Source organism: Zerene cesonia, chromosome 18 (genome assembly GCF_012273895.1).
Source record: "Zerene cesonia ecotype Mississippi chromosome 18, Zerene_cesonia_1.1, whole genome shotgun sequence".
Classification (NCBI taxonomy): Eukaryota; Metazoa; Arthropoda; class Insecta; order Lepidoptera; family Pieridae; genus Zerene; species Zerene cesonia.
Window position 1 is genome coordinate 2,881,324 of NC_052119.1, and position 18,019 is coordinate 2,899,342.

Genomic DNA, 18,019 nt, shown 5'->3' on the forward strand with positions numbered 1-18,019 from the left:
AAATATATAATGTGACGACAGAGGAAAAGAACATTAAACTACACTAAGGACGTAAACAAAATTAGAAGAGTCACATAAATATTCGAATTGTATCTACAAAAACTCTTACGTAGGAGCTACGCTCGCTCCTCGCTCTTACAATACATCGAAAAAGCTAAACAAAGTTAAGTTATTTATTGTTTCCATTAATCCAAAACCATTTCACAGCGACAAATATCCACAATAATGTAATATTATGTTGATTCTTACCTAAACATAAACCTAAATTGTAGAATTTTGACAATGCTACAAGCCGCTACGCGGTTGAAAGATGAATATAACAACTTAACCCTTTTTCAAATTTGGTAGGATTTTTTCAACATATTGTTATCCATACAAAATCTATAGGCGTGTATTTTTTATAGTTTGTAAATATATTCTAACTAATATAACACAATACGTTGAATTCATATAGTCCCGATCGATCAGAGCTACTATAATTTATAACCAATGTGTTTAAATTTGATCTATAACCAATACCAATATACTTATATAAAATTGAAGCACATTTCACAATACATTTTACTTTATTTCTGTTAAGATACATAAATAAAACAGAAAATTATCACAATAAACATATTTGTATTTTATCATTCAATATGCATATTTAACTCTGAAAGCAAACAATAAAAGTTAGTGAATCCATTATAAAATTAAACGCGACGGCACCGTGCAACCTCGTGCCACTTCGCTGTCGACTTACACAAACTTGCTAAATGTTAAACGGCTACGTTTCGTGAGACAGGAATAATAGATTCAAACTGCATATCGTGGAGTATCATTTTTAATAAACACTTTCACATAGTTATTGAGAAATTTCATTGGCAATTTAATGTTCCCTAATGTGGTACCTAACGAAATTAACAATTATTTAATAGCAGTTTTAAATGTATATTTTCAAAAATGATAATGATTCACACTATATCCTAAACTGTATCGTTGGTATACCCACCTACTGGTTAACCGTTAAGAGATCCACGTACTGATAACCGTAATTACGGACCCAACGATTCCGTGATGGTAGTACGAAATACAGTAAAAGTGGAACATCGAAATACTTAAAATAAATACTTTGAAAGGGTCTTGCTTAAAAGAATACGAGACAGGTGGCAGTTTATTAAGAGCGCTTTTCTCAAAGGCTTCTTTGTGAGCGAGTGTAGTAACGTATAGCGTTGGTGTTTCATTAGCGTTTCATACAATGCGCAATTAGTCCGTTTTTGTGTACAGTGTACATGCTAGTCGACTTAACGATGTTGTATTTCGCGCTAACGAATGTTTTCACGCCAAACGTTATATAGGTCAAGGATTTGACGATTCATTGTAAAATTTTATTGATGTCATTTATCATGGGAATCCATAATTTTAAGTGTGGTTGTTTTCTTGATCATTGTTTTTACGTAGTTCTACCTTCCGAATGACCAATTGTAGGTAATATTTTTATGAGTATCTAAAATTGGATACAACAAAATTTTATAAAAGTTAGTATGTTATTATGATAGATATTACGCTGGTATTATTATTTATGATATCAAGGAAATTACAATTATTTCAAATAACTTGAATTTGGTTTTTCCAAAACAATCATACGAGATATAGATATGCAGCTCTTATAAGCTTTTTGTTACTTATAATAGTTATATCTAAACATCTGTCTAAATAAAATATCAATGCACGATATGTAGTCATTCAATGCTATTTCTTTGATGAACAGCTTTGACTTTTGTTAATTTTTTTTATATTATTATATTTTATAAACACGATCGGTATTAAAAAGGCCAATATGTTTAATTATTTAAATGATATATATTACCAACACTAAAATTATTATACTCTAGATGAAAACACATTTTTATATCAATCATCAACTTACGTCGAATATTTTGCCAAGGTCAGTCCCAAGACAGGAGCAGTTGTACGCTACGATGCCCAATTCTTTTACCTAAGAAAACGTTACTAATTAAATTATGTACTGTAAGAATACACTACACACATTTTTTAATTCTATAGCAAAGCTAAAAATACAAGAATAATTTTAAAGACAAAAATGCAGTATAAAACACTAGCTTAAGGCAGCTTACGCCCCGTGGCTTCGCCCGCGTAGTTAAGGTAAAGATAGGCAGTCCCGGGGCTTTCCCAACGTGTTCCCGTTCCCGAGGGATCATTGATTTCGGAGAGACAGACAGAGTTACTTTCATTTTCATTAGAAAGCACATAGAAATACACAGATTTACTTTAAATAATAATTGAATGAAACATCATATAAAAATATCTACATAAACCTATTTAAAAATTTCACAACAATGAAGAAAAATACACAAGACCCCGAATGGGCAAATAAAAACAATTTTGGTGTTGTGTGTTTGAAATATCTAGACTGGTTATGATGTTTTGAAGTCCACACGGCCGGCTACTGTGACTGAGTCGTATCGGAAAACGATTTTCTTCACAAATGTAGATTTCACAGTGACTATCACCTAGATGAATAATTAATACTAGTTATCAGCATCCTGAACCTAGTTTATTTAGGGCCTACATTTATTTTTTCGGTCATTAGCACAACCAATTACTTAAAACACGCAAGTAAATAACAAGTTTATCGTGGTGCTAATTGAAGTTGAATAAAATTTGAATGGGTTAAAAAAATCTTATAGTCAAATAAACTGTTCAACAAATTACACGAATGAATAATTTCATGACTATGATAATTCAAAATATAGTATGAGTGAGACCGTGTGAGTGTGAGAAATATATTTTTTTAACTCTATATGTTAATCGTGTAAAAAATTGTCTGTAAGTAGGTTATATAATATTTGATATATTTTAAAAATGTATCTGTTATAAAAAATATGTAAAATTATATTATAATTCTGCGTACATACTTGTGTTAACGATCTCCAGTCCATGTTAGCGCTGCCGATGTAGAAATGCGATCTGTCTATTATCCAAAACTTCGTGTGTAGTACGCCACCGCCCAGCAATTTGGAGAAATTCAAACTTCTCACCTGCGTTTCAATTAACAGATGACGTTTTAATAAATGTTACTATCAGACTATAAAAATATAAATATGTATACTAGCTGACCCGGCAAATGCTGTTGTACCTTACTCTTATCATTTAGGGGTATGAAAAAAGGACAAAAAAAAAGGACAGAAAAATTTCTTGAGTATCGGTCCAGCCGTTTCGGAGGAGCCGTATGGTAACTAATATTGTGACACGAATATTTTATAACGTGAATTTTATTTATGTAAATTGTATATTAAGAAGATATTACAAATGTATTAAATAGATCCCATCCCATGTATTAATTAGATATCAGTATTTTGGAAATATTTCGAAGTCTGATAGACTACTGAACATTTTACGTACGTCTGTGAATACCTATAAAATCTTCGTATATTGTACTCGTATAATAATGAATCGCGTGTGGAAATAATCTTGTAAGTACTATTCTATTAAAAGTAAAGCTATTTTGTTTTTTCGCAGTATAGCTTATTCATTGTATGGGTCATTTATTGTAACGATCATTAACGCCGACATTCCTGATAAGTGACTGGCTTATTACACCCTTTTGATATAGCTGAAGCCAATAAAAGCTTTTAAAGTTCCCTTACAGCTAGTGTAATTACGAATTATTACTTAGAAAAGTTTAAAAATCTAAAGAACATGGACATTAATTTCAATTCTTAAACAATTAGAAGCGAAAAGTTAATATTCATTCACAAATATTAGTTTAAAAATTAAGTTTGACCTCGATAAACAAAAGAGCTGTTATCATAGTATTTATGATAATCTTTTTTTATGATAAATTGCATAAAATAAATTGATTGTAAACTTCTTTCGTTTAATACAGACTATAAATGCATACACATAAACATTATTTGGTGGATTTTTATAGTGACACCTAAAGAGAACTCTTTACTCTTAATACTGATGGCAATTTTGTTCAAACAAAAAATTCCATTATTTTGAGAATTAGAATACATTCAAAGATTTCCAAACATTCACTTAACATGCCTAGAAGTCGAACCAACTAAATTGTGTTAAAATTACACATACTTTTATTGCATTGATGATTACGGTCAATTAAAAGGATAAAATCTCTCAAACAAACTTGAAGAATCAAACGGGAGCTAATCCATGAAATCCTTCAGGTGAAATTACAAAGTTCCATGTGTATAAAGATAACATAAACTTACTTGTGCTGCTTTTTTCTTAACTAAATAATCAGTGTCTACATTAGGATGAGTCTTAGAAGGCCAGTTTTGAGCAATTTTTAGTTTAACATTCCTTTTCAATCCAGCTGCAAGCAATGCTTGGAATACTTGTTCACCCTAAAACAAAATATATCTTTTTTACATATTTAAACAAGTTATATGATAAAATGTAAAACCAATATAAAAAAGCTATATTAAAATGAAGAACACCTTCCACATCAAAATTACACTTATTAAATTGTATGACTTATTTTTTCTGAATATTGGCTATTATTGTATTTTATTGTAATTGTTTTTATTACAAATATTAATAAAAAATATTGAATGTTACCTCAATAGAGGAATTATATGGATAATCTTCATTAAACCTAAGTGTCCAATATAAGGACGCTATCTCTATAGAGTTTTGAGCTTCATCTATCAAGTCGAGCCACACATTTTTCGTCTTTGCATGTGTAGAGTTAGGCGGGTACATGTGGCCCTCTGGTATACTTTCTACTAATGATAACCTGTAAAAAATATTCCACAAAAAATATTTCAATATTATATAATTAAAAAAAAATAATAAATTTTGGCCAACAGGCCTAATGCGGATTGTGAATTGTGTTTCTGGCTTAAGATAATCATGTTATTCAATCGAAATAAATTAAAATGTTGATATATCAAACCAAATACTTACCTACACTCATCTGAGCAATGCAAATCTCTTGCCGCACTTGGCAACACATGTGCAATATTTGGTTGATCTAACAGGGGCACCAAAACCACAAGCACAATCAATAGTATCACTATTGATACAGGAATGCAGGATGGCCTACACCATATGCTGCGTTTCTTTCTCCTAAGAACAATTTAAAGGGATATTATAACACGCATTACACATGTTTATTGAAATATTTTGATATAATTTCAGATAAGATGTTTGCTTTTGTTGAGTTAGTTATATTAAATAAATAAATGTGCAATAGTAAAACTTACTTGTCATGATAACTATTTCCATTTTCATCTCTCATCATGAATATTTGCTCCCACTGCTCCAACTCTTCATCAGATGACGACGCGTTCCCCACACTCCCTGATTCTAGTACAGTCTAAAATAAAAAAAAAACAAACACAATTATACTCAAGCCTTATAGAAATCCAAGGACAAAATTAAAGGCCCGCGTACTTTAATTTTTTGGAAGATTTTTGAATACATTTTAAAATGTAATAATAACAGTTAATAAATGTGTGTATGATCTCTTAAGAGTTTTCAAATCTTGAACATTATTTCATTATCTGAATTCAGTAGATGAACCAAAAAAATTCATATTTGTTTACGTTTCAAAATCACATAAACATTGAAGACTTGACGTTGGAAGTTGCTACTGTCAACTGACAATTACATTTTATGTTTGACACTATTAAATACAGCGTCGATAAAAAAGTTAACAAAATAAAATGGTAATTATTTGTAGCTTTTTATTTTGAAATAATTTTAAATTGATCTTCCATGCAATTTTTACGAGTAAAGTAAAAATATGTATCAATATTAGTTCGCTAAAAAAGCAATCTCAACTAACAATGTGAACATTCTTGATATATTGTTCAGGTAACTAAATGTTTGTTACCGCTTTAATAAATATTGAACAGACTCACATAAATTTAAAATTTAAAAATTAAGTAAAATCAGCATGACAAATTATCATGCATGTTTGTATTAATCAATAACTCACCATATTATTGAATTTACGACACACACCGTAACTGAAAAATTTGACACTTCGGGGAGATGGATACAAATAAGTTATTGTTTCTACTAGCATCATGAACACAATGTCTAAATTTTGTATAGTACTGTATCCTTACATTCCTTAATTATTCGTGCAGGCGCAATAGCTTCAAAAATATAACTGCAAAGTAAATGACGTCGACAACCGCATTGTGCATGTGCATTTTAAATACTAGGTTAGTTCAAACCGTAAAACTATCCAGGGCAACAATTTTAAACATAGTCATTATCGTTATACCAGGCACCTAATGGTATAATTTTATTGTTCAAATCATTTTTGATGGGCAGGTTGCATGATTTTTATAATAGGGTTTTTGCTTCAAGTTAGCTGTAGGTTCTTAGATAATTAATATTTTTTGGGTTCGGTATCAAATAAATTTAAAGTTTAAAGTTATTAATAATTAGATACATTACTGTTAATCAGACTGCGAAGTAATATACTATAGGTACCTACTCGATTTTCTAACGTGGTTTCGGCCGTTGGAATACAGATAAATTTTGATACCTAAGGTACCTTTCCTTTAATCAATCTCATAATTCGATAAAATTTAACCTATGTTCTCATTATTTACACTACTAACTTAAATTTTTTTTATGAAAATTAGTTCAGTAGTCAATGTGTGAAATCTGAAAACGTAACAGGCAGACGGGGTTTACAATATACAATGAAAGAATTTTTAAAAATTATAAGGAAAAAGTGGATTTTACTAAATGGTCTTAACTGCGGGCCGCGTTGACTGAACTATTTCGTGTTTTTCGTAGTTTTTAGTTCTGGCGAATAAAAAAATTTAGATCTGTCTACTTTAGTTTGTGTCTATCCTAACATAAACACAAATTCAATGATAATTTTAATTCTTTTTATCAATTTACTTGAAAAATGCAATCAGTGCGGTCTGCGGCCATCGGAGTAACGAAAAACTACTTTTAACGAATACGTAACTTTTGAGAAATTCATTATACTAAAAAGTTAGTTACACAATCTATCAGTATTACTAGGAATATAATATGTCCAGAGTCCCTTTTTATACACTTTAGAAGTATAAAGTGTGATTCGGCTTGTTTCAAATGATTGCAGTAGATATTTCTTAAATACATTATTTAATTTAAAATTAAAAAAAAAACCTTCTACCCCACTTATGTCGTCGGCCATCTTGAATTTTAAATTTGACAAAGTGATTAGTATTAGCTCCCTAATTTCATATCCATAATGTGGGAGTTGTGACATAAGAATGCTAGTCAATCTTCAAACGGCTCAACCAATTTTCATCCAACCTGACTAAGAACACTCGCACATGAGTCTCCTTTAATATAAAACAAAACTCAATTGAAATCGCTTCATCCGTTCGAGAGCTATGATGCCATTTGATGATGCAGATTGCAGGTCAAAGTTTTATAGCACCCCTATTATTGCGTCGGGAATTAACGATAGAATACCTCATTGATCGATAAAAATTTTCATTCACAGAAATAGTTCTTACCCGTAATAGGAAATTTCGTGAAAGTATTTATAAAAGAATATTTTTACATACATTTCAGAACGACATACAATAATTGTTATCCATACCCTACCTTTAACCTTCAACTTGGTCTTGTTAGAAAAATTGCGTGTTGACCTGTTGTCACACTTTTGTCGGGAAAGTGATTAGTAAAATACAGAATAATAAATCACTTTTGATATCCGATATAAAATCAAACACGCAATAAAACCTTAAACCGTGTTAACTCGATAGCCGCCGAAATAACACTGTGACAAGACGTTTATTTCACATATTTTCATTACGTGAAATTTTGTCGGCATCACTGGCACAATTATAGTACGTTTATTGTAAAAAGGTTAATATAAAGCAACATATAGCCTGTATCACAACTTCTGTCTATGCTATGTAAATGATGTAAAAATTGAATATTATTTCATGTGGTGCTTAATATCTATCAGATGTAAGAGGCTATCGGCGACTGATGACTACCGACAAGACATAAAACTGGCTATCAGTCTCTAATTTATATTACAGATAATTTCTCACAAAACTAATACACGGCGTATATAACTCTTTTAATCTGGGTTGATAGAAGACCAGGTACTCTATGTTATATATGATATTGCCCCGAGTCGGTACAAAGTACAAACATTAAAAAAAACACAAATTGCAATTAACATATTAATTATAATACTCCACGTATATAATTTGAAGTTTTCACACAATGAAACTTGTTATTTATCATTATCATACTTCCTTCTAGGTGCCTAATATTTTAAATAAACACCCGCATGTTAAACTAATGCATTTTGTATGCTGATAATAAGTAGCAGACTAAAGTGTATTATATAGTGTATTATTATATTATAGAGATAGGTTAGCTACCTATATTTACCGTACATTTTAATCCATTAGAGAAACTAGCACGAACGTGAAACACAATGCAAAATATCTAAATAATTCCTATCCATTTTGCCGAACGGAAAATAAAAGACCACTTACCATGAACTGCGAAGATATTCTAAACTGGATTTTAATTATTATAAATTTTATTTTTATTATTGTTTAATACTTTCGGTATGTAAATCAGTTAGTGCGGTGTCCATATACAAAATTAATGTATTCGTATTTACGAATAATTTGTGTTTGAAAGTAAACACAAACAAAGGAGCAATACATGCAGATGGTTCTAGCTCATCTCGTTGATTTTGTTCTCTTGAAAGGGGATAAATAATTCAGAAATGCAAAGCTGTAACGAACGTTCTCCGTCTCTAAATATTTTAACAACCCCGACGATCATATTAGTATGTTGCTAGTAGTTATATGTATACTAGTAACTATACGGTGAGTCAAGTAAGTGAATTAAATGAATACTTCATCAATTTATATTACAATTTAATGGTGTTTGTATTTATGATTCAAATAGATTTTCAATCAGCTTGAAACCAATGCTTTTTTTTAATTTTGAATTACATTTTATTTGATAATGTGTTCCCCTGGTTATGTTACGCATTGTCTGTCTGTATTTAATTGCCTTTACAGTCTGTCTAATGTCAATACATTGATATTACGAATACAATGATACCATGATGGAAAAATTATTTTCACATCGATACAGTAAAATATTATGACTTAATTCAACACGATAAGGCTTTATATAAACTCGTGTACCTAGTAGTTGCTAGTACTTATGTGCTTGGGTATGAATATAGCATTTGTAATTTGAATAAGCAGAAGTTATTGCGACGTTACCATGACAACGCGTTTAATAACAAATTAGGTAAATAACAGCATGATTAATGTGGTCAAAATTGATGAATCTAGAGCAATGATTGATAAAAGAACTGTTTACTGGTTACTTTAATAATTAACTTTTATTTTATAGCTTATCGGTAATTGAAAAGTTGATGATTACCTACCTTATTTGAATATCGACACAATAAATTAGTAACAGTGCGAGTTTATATATTTATTTGTTGTTACTACATTGTCAAACGTGATAAATAAAAGTACTTAATTTTTTTTTTCATGCTTATCACACCATTAGATTTGTTTTCAATAATTAATACATATGTTTAGGTATTTATCTTTAGTGGCATTGCTCACTTACCCAATATTAAAAAACGTAACAATACCCAAGTATAAAAACAAAGTCTACAGCGTCCAAACAAAAGTTCATTGGCCCTTGAAGGAGTAGGTAAATGTTTTTAAAACCTCATATGAACTCTGAAAGCTTTACAAATATTTTCGGTAAAATATTAGTGTAAAATACATGATGCAAAATAGTAATAATATAATGTGTAAGAAACCCGTAAATTAGATGACAAATCTTTAATTGTTGACTAAGACTTTTTCTCGTTCCTACAGATTTATTTATGTCCCTTCCCAAAATCACCTAACTTCCTAACCAAGCACATTATTTTTCATGAATAACTTACTATTCACTATAATCAATATCAGTATCAAAGTAATATGATTCATATATACCTATACACAAACAATTATTTTAATAAACTAAATACTTAATATTTAATAATTTAAATACTTAATTTTAATAAACTAAATAATTTTATGTATTCATTTATTCAATTTCACGTAAAAAAGCTTTTGTGTAGAGTGGTCATTGTTACGCCAAGCAACGCATGGAAGCTGTCAATACCTACTTGTACCGCAATACAACGAAAATACCATATCTGACGACCAGCGCAGAACACGCTTTTGAATACATTCTTCGTTCAAAGCTTATCTTTTCATTAATATTTTGATATTGCAATGAAAAAAAATGTACAGATGTCTATACCCCTATATACATCGAATTATGTTAAAATTCAGCTGTAAAGAATAACAATACGCGGAGAAATTTCGAGGTGTTAATTAGGCGCTTTATTGAGTATTTTTCCAATGTTCAAAATTTCAAGATAAATAATTTATGCTTTGTGTATTGCATACTTAATTTAATTGTTATTTTTTCTTTAGTTAGTTCTAGCGATGCGAGAATGTGTGTGTTTTTATATGCATGTGATGAATTGCTGAAGTGAATTATAGCTTCTTATTTTAAATAACATGGAAACAGAATATACGACTTTCGGTGAAAAAAAGTATACGATTATGATAAAATAACTAAATCACAATCTCATAATGTCGTTTAAGGTCTCGGTAATCGTAAAATCGCGTGATACTTTGCTATTTCGTGAAATTTCAGAAACATCAAACAATTTTTATGGGATACGCAATAATTTCGCTTATGTTAGCAATTTATCGCAGTATCATTAAACTTAATGAGACAACTCAGTCATTAATAAACATATTAAAACCTAAATATTTGTTATCCGTATATTATAAAACATCTTCAATAAGATATAAATTTTGATAAAAAAAATTAGATTACTTTGTTGATTCCTTATTGTTTTAGTTTCCTTTGTAGAGCTTTTAAAATTTCAGTCATATTCAATAGGGTCTCAAAAAACAAAATTCTCGGTCTAGCAGGACACAGAAGGCTGATCATCTACATGTCCGTAAAGTAAATCGACCAGTGAAACAGATGTTTATCATCTGCCTCATACCCCACAAGGGAACACAGGACTTCACTTATATTGTACTTAGATTATACCATCAATTTTAACAAAAATTGAAAAGTAGCCTAATGTATAATATATCTAGTATCTCTTTAATCGCATTCATTATTATTATTACAGATAAATCCTAAATAAACACAACTATTAGTGATTTTCAGTAACAATCATTACTATATAAAATCATGGTACTTAACGATAAAGAAATAGATAGATCGGAAGTAAAAACAATGTTTTTATTTGTAAGTATAAAAATGTAATTAAGCACTATTAATTTTAACATTTGACAAATAACAAAGTGCCTAATCCCTACTAATATTATAAATGCGAAAGTAACTCTGTCTGTCTGTCTGTCTGTTACGCTTTCACGCCTAAACCACTGAACCAATTTTGATGTAATTTGGTATGAAGGTAGAACTGAACTTGGGAAAGGACATAGGATGCTTTTTATCGAGAAAAAAAGAGTAGAAGGAGTTGAAATAGGGAGATGAAAGCGATATAACCGTATTTCACGCGGGCGAAGCCGTGGGCGGAAAGCTAGTATTATATAATTTTTGTATCGTTTCGCTGATTTTATCCATGAGTATATCTAGCTTGCAAAAGACGTTCATGATAAGTACGACGTTTTAAGGTTAACATTTCAATCTATGATTCAATCGCTTTGTTGACATAATGCCGCGGCTTAGCAAGTGACATCGCGTGTGGTGTAACCATCGGGACACGAGTCTTCTATGAGCAAGTAGGGTTGCCATTCTTCTATACACTTCTTTGTTTTTATTGTAAATACTATCTGTATCGATAAAGTATGTGTGTCGTATGAAGCAGTAAATCATGTGCAATATGTAGTGTTTTTTATTGTATAAAGCCAATACAACTTTTCTTGGCTTGATATTGATATTATTGAATTTTTCTTTGAAAGAGATGTAAGGTTCGGTGAGTGGGGGAGCCGGAGGCCCATATCCTTTTCCTTACCCTTCCCAATCCTTTCCTTTATTCCTATCGCCAATCCTTTCTTAATCCCTTCCCAAAAAAAGTCGGCAATCCATTTGTAGAGGCGTAAGGTCTGCAATGGAACTTATGCCTCTCCAAATGTTCATGGGCGGTGGTAGCGCTTACCATCAGGCGTCCCACCAGCTCCATTGCCGATGGTAACATAACATAACATAAAAAAAAAAGGTTCGAAAAAAAAATAAAAATATTTGTGTGGGGTTGAGAATTTTAATTTTTTTTTAAATTTGTCATTTATAAAACATTTCAATACTATAAAGCTAAAAATTAAAAGTAAGTGTTGGGAGGTTAGCCTGCAATTTATTAATTTGAATTATTAAATATATAACAAGAATATTGAAACCATTATACCTATACTACAGATAATACCAAAGTCCCTTTACTAAAACGAATATGGGAAAATGTTGTTATGAATCTGTTTGGTTTTAGAATTCCAATAATTTTGTGAAAAATTACAAGGATTTTTTTTTTCATTTAATACATATATATGACTTTATAATATTTACACGTCACAATAGATTAGTATTATTCTTGAAACAGAAAATCGAAACGCACATATAAATATATTGAACTTTCTTAGTAAACCACTCCCACTGTCACCAACTATAGTTACTTGGATTAGATTGCCCTCGAATGCTGCTGAAGTTATCGCAATGCATGACCTATATTGCCTTGCAAAGTGCAAGTTCTAATGGGAGGTAGTTAAGGTCATATTCCAGATTCTGTAAAATCGCCTTAGGTATATCTTAGGCATTTTCAAATATCCAATATATGTTCACTGCTCAGTATCTTGCACTGCTTTCTGACTTGTTTCTTATGAGTATTTTTAATGACCTCTCCACATAAATAAATCAATTATAAATGTTATTCTTTACTTTGCACTCATCGAATCTGTGTTTAATAGTGTGCTGACCGTCAAATATCTGTTTCACCACAATATAAGTGATAATAATCATCACTAGAGGAAAAAATAATGAAACCTAGGAACATTATTATTGCTATCTACTACCTATCTTTATAATTATACCGGTTTGCAAAAAGCAATGTAGTATTGTATAAATCATAATTTTATAATTCTTAAGAATAACTACACAAATTAGTCAGGTTTTTTTTCGTGAAACTTTCCTTCAAACAAAGTAGGTACACTTGGAGAATTTACGTAGGTATCCACAGGTAACCAAGTAACGTTATGCTGAAGGTAAACAAAATTTACGATCGTGTTGAAACTCGATGAAAAAACATTGATAATAAAAATGATAAACAAATGATAGACAATATAATGGTAAATCGATTCAGCATGTAATTACTGCCATTTTATACAAGAATCATGTTTGTAGGATAAATTAATACAATTTTTTTATATTTCTATTATGTACCTGTAGGTAGTTTTCTGGAAACGTAAACAATTATACATTTTTTTTATATCGAAGATACTTGATAAAATATAGCGTCTGCGAAAACAAATAGTTTCAAATTTTATTCGTGAACGAAACGCATTTTGTATTTTTGTAATTCAATATGATGCAAACTTCTAAGTGCCGAATGTCCATACAGATCTATATATTAGGTTTGTAGTATTTGATAAGAGTTCGAAGGCTGCTATAACACGAGTTATTAGGAATCGTAAAGCTTTATTGAACACGGTCGTTGGTCAGGGACATCGGACACAAGAAAATTTAACGATCACCTCGGTACATTTAGTCCGTTCTATTATCATATCGATTTAACACAAATTTATATCAATCTCAACTGCGACTCTCGTTATCAAATATTAAACGAAAAAACTATATTTACTTATTGATACTTTAAAAAAAAACAATGTCTTTAATAATCGATAAATATGTATTGAAGTGGGATATAAATGGACATGAAATTATAAATTATTTCAGTTCAGAGACAGCAGAGAGTTTAGACTAAAAATTTAAAATGAATATAATTCATTTAACTACACAAACATACAACATGAATTTATTCTCACGCATTATTTTGTAAAAGTCTTGATTTGTCCCGTTTAGAAAGCCAATACAAAATTTTGTTTCAGTAACGTGTGTGATTATGACATTAGTATAATAAATAAACATTAGGCATTTATCATAATATCTGAATATTTTACAAATGGCTTGTTTCAATTCGATATTTCTGTAAAATTGAATGTATTATATAATTAATTTCCAACCACCCCAGATTTTAATCCGATTAATCTATCAACACAACACACTATAATTAACGATGTTGATATAATGTATCTTGCATTTTAAAATAATTTCTAAATAATAACCCTGATTTTATTAAACTCACATACATTACATGATATATTCAAAATTTTCGCTCTTCGGTAGGTACATTCATATTATAAACACAGATAATACGATACTATATTGTAATATGATATGATCATAACAAAATTCTGGCATGATATGAAGACAATTGTCCTTCAAAGGGCGGTAATGGTTTATGAACGTAATAGTGTTCATAATGATGAAATAAGCGTTTATGTTCAAATGTTAAAAATAAGGCTAGATAGTATCAAAATACTTCAGTTAGAGTAAACTAAATCCATTACCCACATATGATTGGAACAAAAGAATTTAATTCTATTTATGATAAAATATTTGTTATCTATGTTTAAAATAGAGAGATCAAGACAGATTATACAGAGATATATTATAGATAGATCAAATAAAAATAAATAAAAATTATATAACTAAAGTAAACACTATAATACATAAAATAAATTAGTTTTCTTGACTTACGCCAAAAGTGCCTTTCATTACGAAGGCAATCCAAACAAATTGAGACAAATAAAGAGATAACATGGTGATATTGTGTTTGTAGATGTGGAGTTTTATTGATCTTTGTCAAGTTTAGTGATTACCTATTCAATCTCGTATGAGAATCTCAGTTAAGAATTTAAATAATAATATGAGTTTGTTAAAATAGTAGCTAATAAGAAATGACTTTCTATGGTTTAATTTTCTCTTCTACTCCCTTGATATTGTAAAACATTAAAGTACCCTTGTTTGTTATCAATGATATGTTAATCATTATTTAATAATTTATTCTTGTTAGTTGTCAGTATCTAAATTTTAACTAAAACTGAGGTTTTAGTTAAAGCATCGCATCGGAACACCGGTGGGCCGTCCACGTTCCGATGCGCTACTTGAGTCCGGACCGCGGGAACCTAAATTAAAAAAAAATAGTGTTTTATGTAATAATTAGCAAAATATGTGAAATTTATGTTAAAAAGAAAATTGGCATATTGCCAAACCAATCCGATACAAAGACAACAAATAAACAATGTTTATAGTTCTATCATTTGATTCTTTGTGGTGTTTGCCGGGGAATACCACTCGATTTAATCAACTCGACAAATAAACACGTGGGCGGCGATATGGATTGAATTTAGGAGGCAATGACATTTTACACATAGATTTTGCTGTATACAGTACATAAGGAGAAGTAACTACTTATAAAAATCTAAATTCAAATGTAAAACTAATTACGAGCTGATTGAAATTGCATTTAACGACAATGAAACACACACAAATTCAGATAAAACCTACAGGTTTATATGTATAAGACGTGCAATGTACAGAAATGCATCCGTGCAAAGCCGAGACGGGTCGCTAGTTTATTCTGAGGATTCAAATTATTTTAAAAACTTTTAGAATCTTTAGATAGTCTAAAGGTTACAAACTTGTAAACTCATTTACAACACACACGCATAACTAACAATTACATTGAACAAAATTAAAAAATTTAACTAAAGAAATACTAAACATATAGCGGGATCGGTTGTCGATACTGTTACCAAGGCTTCTATTATGAGAATTATAAACCGCTTAATGCTAGCAATTAGACGAAGAAAGTTAAGTATCATTTTTGAGACTCTTAACGACAGAAGAATTTAATCAGTTTAAAACTAAATTCAAAGCCTAAAACACAACTAACTGATGCACAAATTGAAACATAAGCTTATATTTCTTTCTAAATACAAGAAAAAAGAGGTCACAGAAAAATAACAAATAAATGAAAATATCTCATAATTTAATATTAATATGTGTATAATTCAAATGCTTTATAAATGAGACTGTTATTTATATTTACCTAACATACACAACTAATAGGTATACTCAAAAAAACACGCATTATTATAAGAGGCATAATTGTTATTATATGTCTTTTGGAACTTACTTTGAAAATTGTATAACAATTTAAACCACATAACAATATATTTAATAACTGTTGAATATTTGGAGAACACACACAAATAAACAGAGAGGCATTTAATAAAAAAGGAAGAATTAAAGTGGTCATGGTGATATTAAAAAAATTATTCGCTATAAACTTACGTTCACTAAACTATTATTTGTATTCTAAGCGTATCTATAGTTGAATTATTAGACAAGTGGAGGTACTTTATTTATTTTTAATTTTTATTTAATAAATTTTATAAAAAGCAACTATTCTTTATAAAGTTTACGTAGTACGTATAATGCATTAATTTCATTAAAACTGTATATTATTTTTCTTTTCCTTTTTTTTGCTATTTTTATATAAGCAACTATTCTTTATAAAGTTTACGTAGTACGTATAATGCATTAATTTCATTAAAACTGTATATTATTTTTCTTTTCCTTTATTTTTCTATTTTTATATAAATTGATCTTTCTTTCTTTCTTTCTTTCTTTCTATAAATTATCACAATCAAAAGCAAAAACAATATTTGGTTGGCATTTGGATGGACAAAACTTATTACATAATACTTCTTAATTACTGGTGATTAATTCACCTACTGAATTTTAGCGCAATGGTAAAACATTAGCATTTTATGAAGGTTGTTCATATACTATGGCGCAAATGTTATGCAGACTCTTTTTATATAAATAAATTCTGCGGCACCTTCTTTAACCATAATATACAATTAATTAAAACTATTTCTCTTTTCGATTCAACGTGGCTCAGGCCGCTGGTCGTTTTTGAAATCTTTGGGGAAGGCCTATGTCCAACAATGGACTTCTTAAAGGACTGTGAGGACAAAGATTGTGTCTGATTCAATGTGCCACACCAGTATATTATATTTAGAATTTAAGGACGAACCGATAGCATTCCTAAAGGCTTAACAATAGATCGCTCGCTGTATTGGATAAGCATCATGAGAAAACAATAAATAATAAACTATTAGATAAATACATCTGAAAAGATAATTAATACATTGCAATTTCGATTAAATACGAGAAAAAATTGACATATGTGACACCCCAAACGAAGCACAGCATATTAATAAGTGTTTTGTCTACATTTTAGTAATATAATTCTTACCTATCAGTTTTTGTAATGTACTGAACTACTGAAGTTAACCGTGCTTCGTGTAAACGTAGGTAATGTCTACGATGCTACGAAAACCGTAGTGGCCGCGTAGATACGTGATACGATTGTAAAACTAGGCCACGACATTAAATAACTGCTTTATGGGTGACGGCTAGGCTTACCGATGGCCAAGTTACTAACTAACTTACATCTAAGGCACGACCTAATTGAAATATTAAGTCTTCTTACAATCATTTTAAATATTTGTGAAATAAAGCCATCACATCAGGTCTAAAATCAATCGAGTGACAATTTTAATGATATTAAATTATATATAGTTATAACTTAATTATCTAAAACTAATCGTTTTAGTATTATTTTCACATCAGTCTTAACATTCAAAATAAAAGTTTTGTATATATTCCATTTGCCCAGATAGTTATTATTATAATGAAACCTTTAGCTATATCAAGACTTTAAATATGTTGTCTACAATTTTAAACTACTCACGATCACGAACGCTTTCAATATTATAAAAAAACCGTAGCGTTCCGTAGCGGCCGTTCAACTGGTGATCTTTTAGTCTACCTTACTCACAGATGGGCGGAGGCGGTTGAGAGTAAGGGG

At 29.9% G+C, this 18,019-nt stretch overlaps 1 protein-coding gene across 3 annotated transcripts in view; it reads right to left on the reverse strand.

Moving 5' to 3' along the window:
- LOC119834008 (5'-3' exonuclease PLD3-like) overlaps nucleotides 1-6,146 on the reverse strand; it is a 16,553-nt gene extending 10,407 nt beyond the window's left edge. The window contains exons 1-7 of one of the 3 annotated variants that reach the window (XM_038358279.1): nucleotides 5,969-6,146; nucleotides 5,232-5,344; nucleotides 4,933-5,094; nucleotides 4,585-4,762; nucleotides 4,236-4,370; nucleotides 2,919-3,041; nucleotides 1,910-1,978 (exon numbers count right to left, since the gene is read on the reverse strand). In XM_038358279.1, the coding sequence (XP_038214207.1) occupies nucleotides 1,910-1,978; nucleotides 2,919-3,041; nucleotides 4,236-4,370; nucleotides 4,585-4,762; nucleotides 4,933-5,094; nucleotides 5,232-5,344; nucleotides 5,969-6,061 (873 nt within the window). In that variant the 5' untranslated portion in view covers nucleotides 6,062-6,146. Of the gene's footprint in view, nucleotides 1-1,909; nucleotides 1,979-2,918; nucleotides 3,042-4,235; nucleotides 4,371-4,584; nucleotides 4,763-4,932; nucleotides 5,095-5,231; nucleotides 5,345-5,421; nucleotides 5,613-5,968 lie in introns of those variants that run through there. The other 2 variants (XM_038358280.1, XM_038358281.1) reach the window with 2 other exon arrangements.
- Nucleotides 6,147-18,019: the final 11,873 nt, after the last annotated feature.